This window comes from Centroberyx gerrardi, chromosome 14 (genome assembly GCF_048128805.1).
Source record: "Centroberyx gerrardi isolate f3 chromosome 14, fCenGer3.hap1.cur.20231027, whole genome shotgun sequence".
NCBI lineage: Eukaryota > Metazoa > Chordata > Actinopteri > Beryciformes > Berycidae > Centroberyx > Centroberyx gerrardi.
Window position 1 is genome coordinate 2,135,964 of NC_136010.1, and position 19,747 is coordinate 2,155,710.

General features: G+C 42.5%; 1 protein-coding gene across 7 annotated transcripts in view; it reads left to right on the forward strand.

Annotated features, from left to right (window-relative positions):
• The window catches only part of LOC139915724 (tyrosine-protein phosphatase non-receptor type 7-like), a 22,306-nt gene extending 2,694 nt beyond the window's left edge, over nucleotides 1-19,612 (forward strand). For 2 of the 7 annotated variants that reach the window (XM_078288181.1, XM_078288182.1), the window contains exons 2-11: nucleotides 5,663-5,857; nucleotides 5,947-6,127; nucleotides 6,723-6,807; nucleotides 8,099-8,178; nucleotides 10,381-10,518; nucleotides 11,145-11,336; nucleotides 13,221-13,414; nucleotides 15,912-16,025; nucleotides 16,559-16,643; nucleotides 17,579-19,612. In XM_078288181.1, the coding sequence (XP_078144307.1) occupies nucleotides 5,763-5,857; nucleotides 5,947-6,127; nucleotides 6,723-6,807; nucleotides 8,099-8,178; nucleotides 10,381-10,518; nucleotides 11,145-11,336; nucleotides 13,221-13,414; nucleotides 15,912-16,025; nucleotides 16,559-16,643; nucleotides 17,579-17,728 (1,314 nt within the window). In that variant the 5' untranslated portion in view covers nucleotides 5,663-5,762 and the 3' untranslated portion in view covers nucleotides 17,729-19,612. The other 5 variants (XM_078288184.1, XM_078288185.1, XM_078288186.1 and 2 more) reach the window with 5 other exon arrangements.
• The last annotated feature ends 135 nt before the right edge of the window (nucleotides 19,613-19,747 follow it).

The following is a 19,747-nucleotide window of genomic DNA, read 5'->3' on the forward strand; positions in this document are numbered from 1 at the left end:
CAGTAGGCGACAAAAAACTTCCAATCAAATAAAACATAACAGATTTTTGACACGGGTGATTTTTGACAGGTCCTTGTTCAGGACCCGTCCCAATGTCAGGTCGTAAATATCAAACGGCTCAAGCAGATTCAACATTGAATTTGTAAACTCTGCAGACAGACAGATCCTGTGATTCAGGAGGGTTGTGTCAGGTGTGTGTGGGTTTAAAAATCATAAACAAAAAGAATCCAGTGGGAACTTGCACACTGATAAGAAAGGAAGAAATGCAGAACAGAAAACCTTCATCAGTCCATCGTCAGTTTTATTTTTGCCACTTTTGCACCTTATATAAATAAATGTCAGTTGGTCTCTTTTGGATTTCTTCCTTTTTTGATCTGTGTGTGAGTTCTTGGATTATTTGAATTTGGATTCTTTTTTTTTGTTGTTTTTTTTAAGGGATATTTTTTGGGCATTTTTGCCTTTATTAGATAGTTCAAAGCAGAGACACACAGGAAAGATTTGGAGATGTGACATGCGACAAAGGTCCTGGGTCGGATTTGAACCCAGGACTTCATGTTTTACATGGTTTGCGCCTTACAACTCCGCTACACCGGTTGTGTTTCTGTCCTGTTTGTGTCTGAAGGGTCGGATCAGATCTGCTGCAGGTCGACGGATCGAATGGCTTCTGTTTTTGACGGACTACGCATCCGTCTGTTCCGTATTTTAGCCATATAAATGTATATAAATGCCAAGATTTTGCTTATTGTAGTTATTTATCACCATGTCAGTTAACAAAATAGAGGATACATGAACCAATGCTGCTTAAATAAATGTTGGAGATGAGTTTATCCACGGAGCCGCTGAGAAGCTTCTGTTCGGCAACACTACGCCTACACTCTCAAAAAAAAGTGACTCCTCTATGGTACATTAATGTTCCTCACGGTACAACTTGAGTTGTTTATGGAACAATAAGCAAAACTAGATAACTGTGTTCACTTACCCATAGGTAAAACCCTAGATACATGCAGCAGACGGCAGACCGCGGGCGGAGCAGTAACTTAGCTGCAGCAGCTTAAACCGCCGTTCAGATACGCAGACGGGACGGGACGTACGCCGTGTAGTTCAGGCCTCAGACCGCCGAGACACCGTGGACGCCCCTTCCTTGCTGGATTGCTTTTGTCTAAGATTGAATGTGTAAACTCCTCACACCGACTAATCTTAATCTTGACTAACCTTCGGTGCAGACCAGGATTCGCCCCTCCGATTGTCGGGATGGAAAAAAATCTGGTGGAGGTTTGAACTCGGGCCTCTGGATGTGGAAAAGTCCTACACAGAGTCAATTTTAACCCCTCGCACCCCGACTTTCCCTTTACATTTCCCCTTAAGTAGCTTCAAAGTTAGAAAAAGCATGTTCTCCATCCTGTACAACAACGCCCCGTCCATATTCTGCATCTGTTCCTTCCAAAGCTTCACTGAAGCTCCAGCTGCTGAGACTGAGGGAAAATATTCAAACCAAGACGCTGCAACATCACAGCAAACGGAAAATAATCTAGATGTCTTGTGCTTCATTTTCTCCACATTTCCCTGTAATTCAACCTGACATGTTTGGTGTCTTTGGAAACCTTGAAATCTTGACTAGAATTTAAAATATACTGTTGTTCTGTGGGTTTGAACAAAGGTGCTCAAACCCACGTGTGTTTGTAATGACGACCCACCGGCGGGACGGCAGGGAGGAAGAGATTATTTGGTTTAATTTTATGGTATCAGTCATTTTGTAGGTGAGTAGGTGTCTCTGTTTTTTGAAATGGTTGATATCTCAGTTACTCTTTTTCTGTCATCCTGTCTGTCTGCCCCCCCTTCTCTCTCTCTCTTTCTCTCTCTCTTTCTCTCTGTTTCTCAATTCACTTCTTATCAATTCAAAGATCTTTACTGGCATGGGTCAACATAACATTGCCAAAACAGATGAGCAACAAAGAGAAGTGATGACTCTTTCTTTCCATCTGTCTCTCTCTTTTTTGTTTGTTGTTTCTTTCTGATAGGAGAGAGGCTGCATGATGTTTTTTCTGGATATCATAGATGGTTTGTTTATTAAAGCTGCATCTGTCTTATCAGAGCAGAGCGTCCCATCCACACATTGTAATGAAGCGTAGTAATTTACTTTTCTGGTGAGCCCACTTTCCCTCAACCTGCCTCGTCTACTTCTACTGCAGTTAGTGATTAACTACGTTTCCCAGAATGCCTTTCGACAACCCTCATAACTTGTTGCATTCAGCTGTAGGTTGTATGTGTCGATGGAGTGAGCAATAGCAATACCATAGTAAGAGCAAGAGAGCACATTTTTCCAGTGGAGAAAAAGCAAGAATTACATCTTACTCAAACGCCAACCTGTCTTGTGGCTGCATTGCATTCTGGTCTATTTCCTGCTCCTGTGGGTGGAGAAAATGGTCTCTTTTTGGAGATATTTTGACAAAGTTTGGACTCGTTGCAGCAAGAGGCAGCGGAGCTCGTTGCTTCAACTGACAGCTGACTGGAGACAATACTGTCTGTGGGTCCAACAACTACAGACAATACTGTCTGTGGGTCCAACAACTACAGGAGGAAGAGAGGAATTATATAGAGGAACAAAATCAACAAACTGATTCTTTAAGATGTGAAATCCAGAAGTGTTTTCCAAACAGCGGCGAGTGAGCGCTCCGTCCAGAGAATCTCTCCCTCTCTTTGGCATCTTTTTGTACGAAGCATCACAGACTGATTTACTGACGTCATATCACAGGATTTCTGGGTATTGAAGTCCTCAAAATTCAAACAGTTACCTTTCGCTGCCACTGGGGGCCGCCAACGTACGAAGACTGCAGAGTGCAGCTTTAACTTAAGGCTGCAATAAGCGATTTTCCGACCACTACGGAGGCCCCTATGGACAAATCTAGCGAAGCACCGTGCATAAATGCTAACAGCTAAGCTAACCGTACCTACTGAGAAGTCTCACCGGTTACCAGTCTCACTTTGACAGATCTTTCTCCTGCTGAAGGTCACATGACCCACAATGACAAGTGAAGAGGCAGGTAGCAAGTTTACTAGTTTAACAAGTTCACTAGTTTAACAAGTTCACTAGTTTATCAAGTTCACTAGGTTAACAAGTTCACCAGTTTAACAAGTTCACTAGTTTTTCAAGTTTACTAGTTTATCAAGTTTACTAGTTTATCAAGTTCACTAGTTTAACAAGTTTACTAGTTTATCAAGTTTACTAGTTTATCAAGTTCACTAGTTTAACAAGTTCACTAGTTTATCAAGTTCACTAGTTTATCAAGTTCACTAGTTTAACAAGTTTACTAGTTTATCAAGTTTACTAGTTTAACAAGTTCACTAGTTTAACAAGTTTACTAATTTATCAAGTTCACTAGTTTATCAAGTTCACTAGTTTAACAAGTTTACTAGTTTATCAAGTTCACTAGTTTATCAAGTTTACTAGTTTATCAAGTTCACTAGTTTAACAAGTTCACTAGTTTATCAAGTTTACTAGTTTAACAAGTTCACTAGTTTAACAAGTTTACTAGTTTATCAAGTTTACTAGTTTATCAAGTTCACTAGTTTAACAAGTTTACTAGTTTATCAAGTTTACTAGTTTAACAAGTTCACTAGTTTATCAAGTTTACTAGTTTATCAAGTTCACTAGTTTAACAAGTTCACTAGTTTAACAAGTTTACTAGTTTATCAAGTTTACTAGTTTATCAAGTTCACTAGTTTAACAAATTCACTAGTTTAACAAGTTTACTCGCTCGCTTCATCGATTTTGCCATTTGGATAATTTCTTCAGGGATGGGAGGGGGAGAGCGCCGCTTTCAAACAGCGAGGAAGGAGACAAGCTAGTTTTAATAAAATGAAAAGCTGCTGAACGGAGTGGGAGGAGCTTCGTTCAGGAGCGAAATCTGACAACAAGCTTTAGAAAAGAGGAGAAAACAGCAACACAGCTGCTGCTGTGTGATGTTGGTTTATATCATTTTGTCTCAGTGAAATCTCCACACAGCACACATTAGCTTCAGGATTGGTTAGAAGGTCTGATATCGCTTATTGCAGGTTTATTTATTTTTTTATTTTTTTATTTTTTTATTTAGCAAAAAAGAGTAATTCAAATAAAATATCCATAATGTATACCAACATCATAAAGAGCATGTGCAAGGAAGACCAAAGAAACCCCGAGGGGCTTATGGAGTGTATCCCTTAAAAACAATCATATATAATTACAATATAGTATAATGAAACCCCAAAAAAGTTTAGAACAAAACAATATAAACAAATCAATAGGTAAAGTAATACTGTCAAATAAATAGGGGGAAAAGTAGAAAATAAGTAACAGAATATTAAAAGAAACCGAAAAGAAAAGGAAAAGCAGAGTAAAGGAATAAAGAGAGAAAACCAAAAAAAAGGAAAAGATTAGTTAACATGAAGTAATTAATTATACCAAAAAAGAGACAGCAGTATGATCACCTCAGTAAACATGATGATTGTGAAATAAATACTGTTTGACAGCTTTTTTAAACAAATTGGGTGTGAGATCAAAGAAATGAGGAGGGAGTTGATTGAAAATGAAGACTAAACTGAGACACGGATGTTCGAGTAAAGTCGTCTCTTACATCTTGTTTTATAACTATGATTTTCCTCACGTCTTCTGAAGAAGCTGTTGAACGTGGAGGGAAGCTGATGATAGATTGCTTTGAGGACAAACTGTGCTGTGAGGAGGAAGTTTACTTGAAAGATGCTGAGTATCGATAATTTCTTAAAGAGATGTTATGAGTGAGTAAGTTGCATGTGAAATGATTTGAACGTTTTTGAAGGAGATAGATACGATTCAGCTCGGTAGGATGGGTGCTGGCCCAAATGACGTTGCAATAATTAATGTAAGGATAAATCATAGAGTAGTACAACATCTGAGTAGTTTTTTTGTCCGAACAATAACAAACTTTACTTAAGATACCAGTATTTTTGGCAATTTTGGATGAAATTTCTTTAATATGGGGTTTCCAGCACAGTTTGTCATCAATTAATATGCCTAAAAATCTAGAAGATGAGATTAATGAAATGATATTATTGTCAATCATCACCTCTACGTCTTTGACACTCATTTTTTCTACAATTAAATATTAAAAAAGTTTTATTTTTTTACATTCAAAGACAATTTATTAGTTTTGAACCATACTGAAAACGTATGTAGTTCCTTGTTTGCTGTTGTAACTAGATACTGAAGGTTGCTATGAGAAAAGAAAACACTTGTGTCGGAAACTTTATATAAATCATTGACATAAATCAGAAATAGAAGAGGTCCAAGGATAGATCCTTGGGGAACTCCGCATTTAATATCAAGTTGGGGGGAGTCAGTTCCCGTAAATGCAACATCTTGTTTCCTCTTCTTCAAATAACTGGCAAACCATAATAAGGAGATATCTGAGACACCAGTCGATTTCATTTTTAATAAAAGAATCTCATGGTCAATGGTATCAAATGCCTTGGACTAGTCAAGGAATATTGCAATTGAGTATTCTTTCCTATCCTGTGCTTTATAGACTTCCTCAGTTAAGTAGGTAATTACCATGTAAGTTGAACCTTGCGAACGCCATACTGGTTTAAGTAACTTTTAATGAGGTGGAATTAAGTAAATGAATCCTTCTCTCTCTGTTTCTGTCTGCAGCATCTACAGTGTGGTGTGATGACGCTCTGAGACCCTGCCTCAAACACACACACACACACACAGACACACACACACACACCGACACACACACACACACACCATGAGTGTCCCACCCTCCCCTCCCGCTGAGGACCCGTCTACCCCCCCACCCATGACCACGCCCCCTCGCAAACCCTCTGTCCGCCTGCAGGAGAGGTGTGTACTCACCCCACGCACACACACACACACACACACACACACACACACACCATCTTTACACCCATGTTTCTTTGATTTTTTTGCAGGCGAGGCTCCAACTTGTCACTGCTGCTGGACGTGAACAGCTTGGGGGCGGAGTCTGTGTGTTCTGTCTCCACCCCCAAGGAGGTGTGGCTTCAGCTGTTACACACCTCCTCCCGACCGCTCACACACACACTGCTGCAACAGGCTGCGACGGACCCACAAACACTGAATGTAGAGTACCAGGTACTGCGCACACACACACACACACACACACACACACACACACACACACACACGTCAGACAGTCGCATTGCCGAAGATCCCTCGAAATTCAATATATCACAATAAAAAAACATGTCAGTCCGTCTGTTGTGTCAGGAACATGAATGGTGATATCAGCTCCATGTTATTCTGCTGTCAGGAACATGAATGGTGATATCAGCTCCATGTTATTCTGCTGTCAGGAACATGAATGGTGATATCAGCTCCATGTTATTCTGCTGTAGTAATCACTAATGAGACTCTTGACCATCACAGTTTCACAAGCTCTCCATCCAAATTATATTATTGTCACTTTGTAATGACATTTTTAAATTGTTGTTTACATTCTAGCAGCCAATGGCATCGCTAGAAAGATTTGAGTCTCAGAAATAAACAGAATTCTGCACAGTCAGACTTTGTTGTCACTGAACTTTTATTGATCACATCGTATCCTGGTTGTATTGATCCTGAACCTCAGATCATGTATTGATCAGATCAGGATATAAGCAGATCGTCTCATCTCTACTCCTGAGGTGTGTTTGTTTTAACGGTCAGTCTGTCCCTTTCTCCTCTGCAGAAGATCCCTCCTAACTTTGTGAGCGCTGCAGAGCTCAACGTCCCAGGACACACAGTGAAAGACAGATACAAAACCATCCTGCCCAGTCAGTAACTGCCTGTCTGTCTGTCTGTCTGTCTGCCTGCCTGCCTGCCTGCCTGTCTGTCTGTCTGCCTGTCTGTCTGTCTGTCTGCCCGCCTGTCTGTCTGTCTGTCTGTCTGTCTGCCTGTCAGTCTGTCTGTCTGCCTGCCTGCCTGCCTGTCTGTCTGTCTGTCTGCCTGTCTGCCTGCCTGTCTGTCTGCCTGTCTGCCTGCCTGTCTGTCTGTCTGCCTGCCTGCCTGTCTGTCTGTCTGTCTGTCTGTCTGCCTGTCTGTCTGTCTGTCTGCCTGTCTGTCTGTCTGTCTGTCTGTCCTCAGTCCAAACTGTTCTCTCTCCATAGCATCATATTATAATACTGTTGTTTATGTTTTACTGATCGCTGTTGTAATCTCTGCTGTGATCAGTTATCTTGTGGAAAATGAACATCCGTTCTCGGAGCTACAGACTCTCTGTCTTCTGTCTATCGAAGCTAAGCGAGCTAGTTAACAACAAGGGGATTGATAGCAACAAATGTGGTTATACAACTACCGATATGAGTACTTCACATTATGTAAACCAATCATGCAGCCTCGCCTACCAGACTATTTAATAACCAGATCACTGCAGCCACCTTTTATAAACATTTTGGATTTACTTTTCCTTGACATGTTGGTATTTTAAAGGTCCCATCTGGTGTAAAGCAGGACTCCCTCTCCTCTGTGATGATAAAGGAGTTGGATGTCTATCTAAACATGGTGAAAGTATCAAAACTAAATCCACACAATCCATATTAGAAGAGCGAGCCTCTAAACGAGCCGTTTGGACTTCCGTAACTTTGTGGCGTCACAAAGGTTCGCTCATTATCATTTCTGTAAGAAATAATAGACTAACAAAGTGTTTTTTCCAAAGCGGTCGAGCGGTCGTCATCGTTTATTACCGGAGAGTTTTCCCTACCTGTAGCCGCCGGGCCGCGGCGTCTCACGTTTCACTCTCGAAACGGTTAGCCGATCGGAACAGAGGGTCGTGAATATTAATGAGCCTTAAAGACACGGCGACAGAAACGGCCTGTTCTTGGTAAGGCTCAGAGAGATGCTGGAAAATGAACGTGGAGAAATGGATTGAGAGTGTTTTTGGTTCATGACACCACACACACAGCTTTGAATGGACAGAAAGACACAAAATAAAACACTGATGAAACAGTGGAGAATATGGGACCTTTAAACCAGTTAAGCACTCGGCTCCAGGCCTGGTCTCGGCTCCTATAGCAGTTATGGTGCGCCCCTATTGAATATGACTGTTGTTTACTCTTTATCTTCCAGACCCTGATAGCCGGGTGGTCCTGAAGAGCCCAGAGGAAGAGGCGGGGCCAGACCGCTACATCAACGGCAACTACATCCGGGTCAGAGTCTAAAATGACATTTATGCTCCATCTGTTTTCCTCCCTGACAGTGAACTCTCTGCAGGCCTGTCAGGTTTTGTGACCTGGTTTGTAGCAGATTTGGACAGGTGCTGACTGGACAGGTGAGGAGAAATTAAGCAGCACTGACAGACTGTCCTGTAACTGGACGGTCCCAGGTTCGATTCCCCAGGACCCCGGGCCGTACTGAAGGGCCCTTGAGCCTCATCTTACTTTCAAGTTTCAACTTTATTAGTCCCTGATGGGAAACTGGTTTAGTGACAGTCTTCTGAGTGTTAATAAAGAGCAAAGAGCTGCTGAAGGAAGTGTTGACATCTGCGTGTGTGTGTGTGTGTGTGTGTGTGTGTGTGTGTGTGTGTGTGTGTGTGTGTGTGTGTGTGTGAGAAAGCGCTGTCAGTTAGCGTGGGTGTCTTCTCATTTTTGTGTGTTTGAATGTATATGCGTGTGTGTGTGTGTGTAGAATTATGTGTTTATGTACATATAAGTCTGTGTGTGTGCGTGTGTGTGTGTGTGTGTGCGTGTGTGTGTGTGCGTGTGTGTGTTGGACAGCTAAACAAACAGAAACTCTGATATGAGACGAGTCGGTTAGCGTGGGCGTCTGACAACCAGGAAAACCACAGGAAGTGAGGGAGGAAGTGACACGTCCCTGACTCCCCCCACTCTGCCCACGCAGTCTTCACACTCTGCAGCCTCAGCTCTGCGTGTGTGTGTGTGTGTGTGTGTGTGTGTGTGTGTGTGTGTGCAGTCTTAAAGTGATGCGTTGACATTTTGATTGTCTCTTTTGTTTCTAAAGCAGACACCTGCCACTGTGCTGCTACTCATAATATGTAATGTGATATTCCACAACATTATATGCAGCCACACACACACACACACACACACACACACACACACACACACTTTATAGAACATAATGCTGCTGTTGGGTGAAAACCTTCTAATTGTGATTATCATGTTTTAACTTCAACTGGAAGATCTTCTTCTTCTTTGAAAACCTTTAGAATGAACTCAGAACCTGTAGAATAAACTCAGAAATGCATGATGGGTAATCTAAAATCACAGCTGTATTTCTTAGTTCTTAAAAAGTTGACATTTTGGTGATATAAGGTTTTCACCCGGCAGCAGTAATGTGTACAACAAATGAGGAATACATGTTCATTTCAACTCCAGTATATTGATTTTGGAAAATCAAAACCATTGCTTATTGTTTATTATTCAATATTTTCTAAAATCTAGAGGCTCCAGTGTTTAGAAGTGTCATCAGTGTCAACATTTTGAGTGTCTTGAAAGTGCCGGTTTTTGTTTTAAGTTATGCTTTTTATTGTTTCCATAAAAAGAACATTACAATAGGCACAAGAGAAGCTGAATCATTATCATAACAGTTACAAAAATCATTAAAAAACATGAACCATGTAAGAGAGGTAGAGTCCCAATCTTTACTGGCTGCTTTGTTGATTCTACATATGGCTCTAGACTATTTCAGACCTGTATATTTTATATTTTATATTATATTTATATATGAGTCTAGTTGTCGATGGATGGGAGAGTGTTGCTCGTTCAGTTTCCTTGCCCTACTTTGCTTGTAGTTGTAATATTTCTGGCTTATAAGGTTACAGAGTCGTTCTAAAGGCCGGTATCGTCGCCCAGGGCCTGGAGCCGCACACTGGAGCTGAATTATTCATCACTCTGTTGGTTAGAGTGTTTCAGTTTTCATTTATTTTCTTTTTTAGCCTTTAGTTATCCAGGCAAAGTGTTACTCTTTAGCTCAGCACAACATACTGCTTGATTCATAGTTACAAGCATTGCGTATAACTGCATGAATGTTTATGATGAATATGAATGAATATGAATGAATGAATGAATGAATATGAATAACTATTTGAGTTTGCGATTTATGTGGTAATCCTCAAAAAAATTCAGAATTCAAGAATTTATTTATATGAAAATGTTGCAGATTATTACTGTAAATGTGTTGCTCAAAGACACCTTGATAGCAGTTATTATAGCAGTAGTTATAGGGAGAGGAGAACGGCATTTTTCCCTGCAGGTTGGGGAATTTGAACCAGCAACTTTTGCATCAAAAAAGCTGCTTCACTAACTTCACTGCATCCAGCAGGTTTATAAGGAAACCCCTAAGGTTGAAGTTACCACCTCCCATCCTTATAACACTCTTCTGTCCTACAGGGTTACAAAGGAGTTTCCGGGGCCTATATCGCTACCCAGGGTCCCATGCTGCACACTGTAGGTGACTTCTGGGATATGGTGTGGCAGGAGAGGAGCTGTGTCATCGTCATGGTTACCAGACTGAAGGAGAACAACGAGGTAAGGAGACACGACTCCTCCTACCTCCCTAAAGTTTAACCCTAACGTATGCAGTCCTTTCTTTCTTTCCTTCCTTCTTTCCTTCCAGCCTTACTCTTTCCTTCTTTGTTGTCCTGGTTTTCCTTAGTTCCTTAACTCCTTTCCTAGGTTTCGTTCCTGTGTAACACAACAGGTCCAGTAGGTTTCCAGTCCAAACCGGGTCCAAAGGGGGTCGAGACTAAATCAAGACTAGAGCAAACTGAGTCCTATTCAAGATCAAGACCTAAATAGGCAAAATAACAGTGTTGTTTCCAAATTTGTTTCCAAATTTGTTTGAAATGTAAACATTTGTTTTCCAAATGTAAAAATAATGCCTCTTCCATCTTACTGTCCCGCCGGCGGGTCCATCAATACAAACATGTGTTGCACTGCCAAGCTTTGTTCCACAGAATTTTATTTTAAATTCTAGTCAAGATCCCAAGGTTTCTACAGATACTGAATATGTCATTCTGCACTGTGCACCGTCGGACCCCACCAGACTCAGGCCGGCGACCCATTATGGGACCCGAACCATAGTTCCAAACTCTATGGTCTCTTCAGCCTCAACCCATTTCTCCTCAGTGAACCAGACTGTCTGTATTTTCCAGAAATGTGAGCTTTACTGGCCGGAGCCGAGGAAGAGGAGGGAGGTGAAGGAGGAAGAGGAGGAGGAGGAGGAGCAGAGGGAGGAAGAGGAGGAAGAGGAGGAGGGAGAGACAGGCAGATTCGGCAGATTCCTCCTCAGAGTGAGAGACAGCAGAGAGAAAGACGGGTTCACAGTCACTGACATGGAGATCCAGGTACAGTGGTAATCAGTGATGAAATTATGATATTTGATTATGACACGATACGATACAATACGATACGATACGACACAATACGATACGATATGATACGATACGATACGATATGATACGATACGATACGATACGACATGATACGATACGATACGACATGATACGATACGATACGATACGATACGATATGATACAACACAATACGATATGATACAACACAATACGATACAATGCGATACGACACAATATGATACGATACGATACGACACGATACGATACGATACGATACGATACGATACGATACGATATGATACGATACGATACGATACAATGCGATACGATACGATACGACACGATACGATATGATACAACACAATACGATACAATGCGATACGACACAATATGATACGATACGATACAATACGATACGACACAATATGATACGATACGATACAATACGATACGACACAATATGATACGATACGATACGATACAATACGATACGATACAATACGATACGATACAATACGATACGACACAATATGATACGATACGATACGATACGATACAATACGATACGATACAATACGATACGACACAATATGATACGATACGATACAATACGATACGATACAATACGATACAATACAATACGATACGATACAATACAATACGACACAATATGATACGATACAATACGATACGACACAATATGATACGATACGATACAATACGAGACGACACAATATGATACGATACGATACAATACGATACAATACGATACGATACAATACGATACAATACAATACGATACGATACAATACAATACGACACAATATGATACGATACAATACGATACGACACAATATGATACGATACGATACAATACGAGACGACACAATATGATACGATACGATACAATACGATACGATACAATACGATACGATACAATACGATACGATACAATACAATACGACACAATATGATACGATACAATACGATACGATACAATACGATACGATACAATACGATACGATACAATACAATACGACACAATATGATACGATACGATACAATGCGATACGACACAATGCGATACGACACAATGCGATACGACACAATACAATACAATACAATTTGATACGATACGATATGTTACGATACATTATGATACGATACGATACATTACAATACGTTATGATACAACATGATATGATACGATACGATATCATATGATACGATATGACTCAATATGATATGATATGATATACGATAATATGTGATACAACGTGATATGATACGATACAATATGATACAATAAGATACAGTATGTTACGATACAAATAATGGTGACCTCATGCTGTACCAGTAGGAATAAATATCCAAGCAATAAAACATCACAGATTTTTTAACAGTCCTGCCATCAAATAAAACTCTCTTTCTCTGCCTAACTGATCTCCCATTGGTTTAGACTTTTGAATGATCCCCCCTGCGTTATGTCCCGCCCCAACATCCTGTTTCAACATAGTTTCACTCTCTATGATCACGCAGGGCCCCCTCCACCTGAGCACCTAGAGAGTGCTATTTACATAAATGTAAATATATTTACCAATACACAGGATCTGATGTAACTATCCCTTGTGCTATTGTGGGTGATATTTACATCAGAGCTTCTGTACTGATAGATATATTCATACTTCTATTTTTTGATAGGGAATTTGGAATTTTAGTCTGTCCAAATAACCTGTCATGGTTTATAACAAATGTGAAACAAATCTCAGAATTTGCTTTACACGGACTGGTAGCATTGAAATAACATGGCCATGTATCAACTTTGTATACTTTGTGTGTGTGTGTGTGTGTGTGTGTGTGTGTGTGTGTGTGTAGCTGTCTTCAGAGTGTCGTCCAGTCAGACACTACTGGTTCACTTCTTGGCCTGACCACCAAATCCCACAATGCACCACTCCTCTGCTGAGACTGGTGGAGGAGGTGGAGTCTTACAGGAAGTCCCTCCTCCCTCCCAGCTCCCAACCAATCACAGCCCCTGTCCTCAGTCCTGGACCAATCATCGTCCACTGCAGGTTAGTTCCTCCCTGACCTCAGGTCTGTTTAGCCAGTCCGCCGAAACTGGTAGAACAAAAGACTCCGGACCGTTCCCACGGTGCATTCGTCAGTTCCTTCTCAGTAGGAGAGGATTGTGGGAGTTGTGTGAAAATTCACACCTGAGGTGTGAAACATTTACATTTTCACAGTTTATACGTCTTTCTCTTCCTTTTATGATTTAAATACTGCTCAACAAAGAACAGACATGATTTGTAGGAAATTATTTTCTCAAGTGCTGTAAACTGTGATGTAGTTGGATAATGTAGGCTGCTGGTACAGAGGCTTTCAGGTGCTGTAACCCCCCTCTGGCGGCCATGTTGGAGGTCCTCCTCTGTGAACAGCTGACTGTGTTTCAAAAGAATTGAACAGACGGTTAACTTCTGTCTGTTTTTGACTGTGAACTGATCATTTCATCACTGATCCATCTGATTGATTTAGTGTTTAGATAATGTCAGCTTGTTAGCTAGCTAACCATAGTATCTGGTCAGCTAACATCACTGTCTCGTTGTTAACACATCTGATTAGCACACTAGCTAACGTATCTAGTAGCGGCTAGCGTTAGCATGTTCACATTAACATCAGTGTGTTTGCCGGCTAGTTAGCTAGCTAACAGTTTGTTCAGGTTAACTGAGCTGACTCTTCTCAAGCTACAACTCAGAGTGTTTTGGAGTAGAGACTAGGGCTAAAGACAAGACAGTTTACTGTGTCACAGTAACCAAATCCACCTTATCACACTATTCACTTTTACTGAGAACGTTACTGAATGGATCTACAGCCACACCACAACAAGCTGACTCAGCTGCTCTCTGCTTCTAGCTGCTTCATACAGATTTACACTTTATTAACTAACACACAGTTCTACAGATTTACACTTTATTAACTAACACACAGTTCTACAGATTTACACTTTATTAACTAACACACAGTTCTACATGTTCCTCCATCATGAGACTCAGCTGGGTGGAGCAGTTGTGACACAAAGCCTCTGTAGACCCTGTAACCCTGGAAACAAACTGTATATTGACATATGTTGATAACATATTTGAAGATATTAACGTAGTTGAAAAGCAAAACAAGTCATGATGTCCCACACTTTGAGGTGTTGAAAACAACTTCCTTTTTCAGAGCGTGGGCGGTTGCACCTCAACGGCCAGCCACATCCAAGTAGATAGATAAAAGAGATAAACAGCAACTTCTGTCATAACCGACTCTACCAGTTGTGGTGTGTAAATGACTATTCATCTTTTGTTCTCCTGAGCCTGGTTTCACTAAATTTTGTGAAATTAACATGATGTCTTAAAATACAAATGAGTGCTCTATGTACTGTAGTAATGTAGTAATGCATTTCCCCAGCAGGACAGGATCACCTGGGAGAGACAGGACTAGAAACAGGAAGTAGTTTGATGGTGGGCAGTCAGGGTGTGGAGGTCGGAGGTCGGGGGGGGGGGGCGGATGGTTCAACTCCCAACTCATGACAGTTTTCATTTATTGAACCGTGAGCAAAACCTGAAGCTAACCTGAAGCAAACTGTTTTAGCTGCTAAAGTGAAGCGTTAGCTAACCTTTTCATGAGACCAACAGGTGGAAATGTCCAGAGCAATTCCTGCTGTTGGACCAGAATCCTTTACTGGAGGAGGAACCCGACCTGAACTTTATTCCTGACAGAAACATGGAGGCTGAGCTTCACAGTTCAGGCTCATTTCACAAAAGTTTATGAGACTGTGTTGGTTCTCCTAGTATTTCCCCCGACTGATGGGTCAGAAAACTCTGCTGTGCTCTGGAAAACAATAAATTAATATCTTGCCTTCCCTTGTCTCCTCTCCTCTCCTCTCCTCTCCTCTCCTCTCATCTCCTCTCCTCTCCTCTCCTCTCCTCTCCTCTCCTCTCTTCCTCTCCTCTCCTCTCCTCTCCTCTCCTCCCCTCTCCTCTCCTCTCCTCTCCTCTCCTCCCATCTTCTCTCCTCTCCTCTCCTCTTCTCCTCTCCTCTCCTCTCCTCCTCTCCTCTCCTCTCCTCTCCTCTCCCCTCCTCTCCTCTCCTCTCCTCTCCTCCTCTCCTCCTCTCCTCTCCTCTCCTCTCCCCTCCCCTCCCCTCCTCTCCTCTCCTCTCCTCCTCTCCTCTCCTCTCCCCTCCTCTCTCCTCCTCTCCTCTCCTCTCCCCTCCTCTCCTCTCCTCTCCTCTCGCCTCCTCTTCTCTTCTCCTCCTCCTCTCCTCTCCTCTCTCCTCCTCTCCTCTCCTCTCCTCTCCTCTCCTCTCCCCTCCTCTCCCCTCCCCTCCCCTCCTCTCCTCTCCTCTCCTCTCCTCCTCTCCTCTCCTCTCCTCTCCCCTCCTCTCTCCTCCTCTCCTCTCCTCTCCCCTCCTCTCCTCTCCTCTCCTCTCCTCTCCTCTCTCCTCCTCTTCTCTTCTCCTCCTCCTCTCCTCTCTTCTCCTCTCCTCTCCTCTCCTCTCCTCTCCTCTCCTCTCCTCCTCTCCTCTCAGTGCAGGTATAGGGAGGACAGGTTGTTTTATAGCCAGCAGTATTGGCTGTCAGCAGCTCAGAGAAACCGGACAGGTTGACATCCTGGAGACGGTCTGCCAGCTACGACTGGACAGGTCAGGAGAAAATCTCTCTCTCTCTCTCTCTCTCTCTCTCTCTCTCTCTCTCTCTCTCTCTCTCTCTCTCTCTCTCTCTCTCCTGGTGTCTTTCTTTCTCTCTCTGTCTTTCTGCCAACTATTACTAGTCCCTCTCCCACTTAAAGGTGCTTTAATGTCAATAAATCATCACCACATTAATTTTGAGAGATTAGTATAATTACTGTAAACAAACCAGATCCTCAGTGGTCAGCCTGTCAGCCTCTACCAGCCTCTACTCTGCATCCTCCATAGTTTCTCCACCTGGTGGATCTGGAGGGAAATCTGCTGGATCGCTTTACGGCACAAAACAGGAAGAGGTTCTGTTCTTCCAGAGCAAACGGAGCTAAAGCTGAAAGAGTTTCTGGCAGCAGATGGTGGAAGGAGGGAAAGGAAGATGGAGAAATCACTTCCAACATGTTGATCCTCTTCAGGGAGGGGGACAGTGATATATTGTTTAAAAATGCTACATATTGCACCTTTAACCTGTAACCCCCCCTCTCTCTTTTTTCCAGAGGTGGTATGATCCAAACCACGGAGCAGTACCAGTTCCTGTACACCACGCTGGCCCAGTACAGCTCCCAGCTACAACAGGAACAGGTATTCAGTTTGATACTGGTGGGACTATGCAATGTGACTTTATGAAGACTTTATGAAGGAATGTGTGTGTGTGTGTATCCGTGTGTGATGGAGAAAATGCTGAACTGTTGTTACTGTGGTTTGTTTTGTTGTTTGTTGTCCCACGTATGCTGTCATATATGGAGAAATGGCTTATCTGCTGTCTATTTAGATTGAAGATTTGTTTTAGGGTGCGATCACACCTACGTTTACCTACAGGTTTTCTTTGCTCCAAACCATAGCTGAAAACTTTACTTTGTTGCGTTTTGTATCTGGTTCGTTCAGGTTCACACTGCCTGATTACAAGCCAACCAAAGCTTATAAACGAAAGTCACATGACTCACATGTAGCTTGTTTATTGGACAGGGTTCCACCAGGTTAGAGATTTTCAAATCTGACTCCAGTCTCCGTAACTTTATCTAACATGATGGACTTGTCTGTCTCTTCTTCTGTGGTGTTCATACCAGTTAAGAACACATGAAGAAATAGCTGAATATGAGCATCAGTCCAGACTTCATTTTATTCTGCTAGGCTTTCTGTCTCCTTCTACCCATAATCCCTTGCGTTTTGGGGTGGTTTCCTGTAGTCTGTTGAATTAACGAACCGCACTGCAGTTCTCTTGTTAGAGGACTGAGACTCTCGGTCCCCTTTTTTTGTGCCACCAGAGTTCAAAGGTCATTGTTCTCACCTGGACAAACCAACTGAACTGAAGGAGGAAACATGCAGAGTTCAGATAAACCGATCAGAACATGATGTTTGGGAACACAGCCTTAATCTCATTTGCTGGAACTGAAGCTTATTCTACTGTTGACCTCATTGTAAATTCCTCTGGGTAAGAACCGTGTCAGGTTAATGATTTCTATGTAAAAGTAATGCCATTAAATGTACAGTAAAGCATAATGTTGTCTCTTCACCAGAACCAGAACCAGAACCAGAGCCAGAGCCAGAGTCAGCCTAGCACACAGCTACAGAACCAGCAGAACCCAGGAGACCCAGGCAGCCCAGTCCAGCTCAGTTTACAGCTACAGAACCTACAGCTTGACAACACGCAGAACCTGAGGAACTGATGGAACTGATACCGCACAGAACCTGGAGAACCAGCAGCATCTGCAGGGCCAGGAACGCACCACAGTGAACTCAGAACCGACAGAACACATGGTAAAGATTGCTAACAGAACCAGGAAGGCGGAATCAAGAGAACTAAGACAGCAAAATGAACATAAGTAAGAGAACCCAAAGAACTGATGCCAAATATCAGTTACAGAATGCAGATGTAGTTACAGAATTTGGAGAACCAACAGTATCTGTAGTGTCAGGATCACTCACAGAACCCAGAACTAGAACTAGATAGTTTGGTCCAGCTCAGCTACAGAACCTGAAGAACCAGGAGAACCAAGAGCATCTTGAGAACTAGGAACTCACCACATAGAATCTAACCCTTGAAGAACAGAACTGATAACTAACAGAACCAAGAGGTCAGAATCTAGAGAACCAAGAGAACTAAGACAGCAGAACGGACATGTAACAGAGCCTGAAGAACTAGTACCTAGAATGTAGAGAACCAAGAGAACTAAGACAGAAGAACCAGCACAAGCAAACAGACTCTGAGGAACTGATACCGCACAGCACCTGGAGAACCAACAGTCTCTTTAGAGCCAGGAACAAATAGAGAACTCAGAAGAACCAGGTAGCCAGGTCTAACTCAGCTACAAAACCTGAGGAACTGATATCATAGAAAATGTGTAGAACCGATGGCATCTGTAGATTAAGGAACACACAAAGAACTCTGAAGATCCCAGAACCAGCTGAACCCACAGAAACCAGGTAGCTTTGTCCAGCTCGCTTCACGGCTATAGAACCCACATAACTTGAGGATGTGATACCATACGGAACCTAGAGAACCAACAGTCTCTGGAGAGCCAGGAATACACCATGGTGAACCCAGGAGAACCAAGAACCAACAGAACCGAAACAGGCAGCAGAACTCAGGGAACCCAGACAGCCCGGACAGCTGGACATGCAGAACCTGAGACTCTAACAAATGTAACAGAACCAGAGTTGACAGAACCTAGAGAACTAAGACAGCAAGACCGACACAAGCACAGAACCTGATGAGTAGATACCATGCAGACGCTGGAGAATCAACAGCCTCTGTAGAGTCAGGAACACACAGAGAACCCAGAAAGAAGGACCAGTTAGCTTGGCCTTGGTCAGCTACAGAACCTGAGGAACTGATTCCATGCAGGACCTGGAGAGCCAGCAGTCTCTGAAGAGCCTGGAACACACAGAGAACCCAGAGGATCCCAGAAGAACCAGGTAGTTCGGTCCAACTCAGCTACAGAACCTGAGGAACTGATATTTTACAGAACCCACTGAACTCGACACATCCAGAGAACCAAGAACCAACAGTGGCCAGACAGGCGGGGAACCCAAACAGCCCGGTCAGGTTCGGCTCACAGCTACAGAACCGACCGCCAGACAACACCCAGAACCCACAGAACCCACAGAACCCACAGAACCCACAGTGTCTGGGGCATACAGACAGTATTCAGAACCCAGAACTCATAGCAGAACCCACAAAACCCACTCAGTTATGACCAAAACAAGGCAACAGTAAACATGTTGTCCTCCACGAATGATACGGTCCCCCTTTGGGCCAATCAGTAACAAGAAAACAAACGTTGTAGCGCCCCCTTTAGGCCAATAAGTGCAATTTAAAAAATGCCAAAATGGAGGAATGAGATGCATCGTTCCCCAAAGTTTCGTCAAGATCGGATCAGCGGCGTCCGAGATTTTGTGTGCGATGGACGGACCGGTCCCGATACACAGCCCCTCACCTGTTTTCATCACGGGTGATAAAAGAGTGTTAGTATGAAGTGGTAGAGTGGTATGAATCAGAAAGGTTGTAAATGTGAATTTTAATAAACCTGAATAAATGTTGCCAACTATTATTACCAGTCTTTTTTTCATGATCCTTCTTCTGTTTGATCTGTTTTCATTTGACTTTTATTTTGTCATAATGTTGAAATACATGCAAAATCATAAAACACCCGATACACACAAACAACACACACACACCACATAAC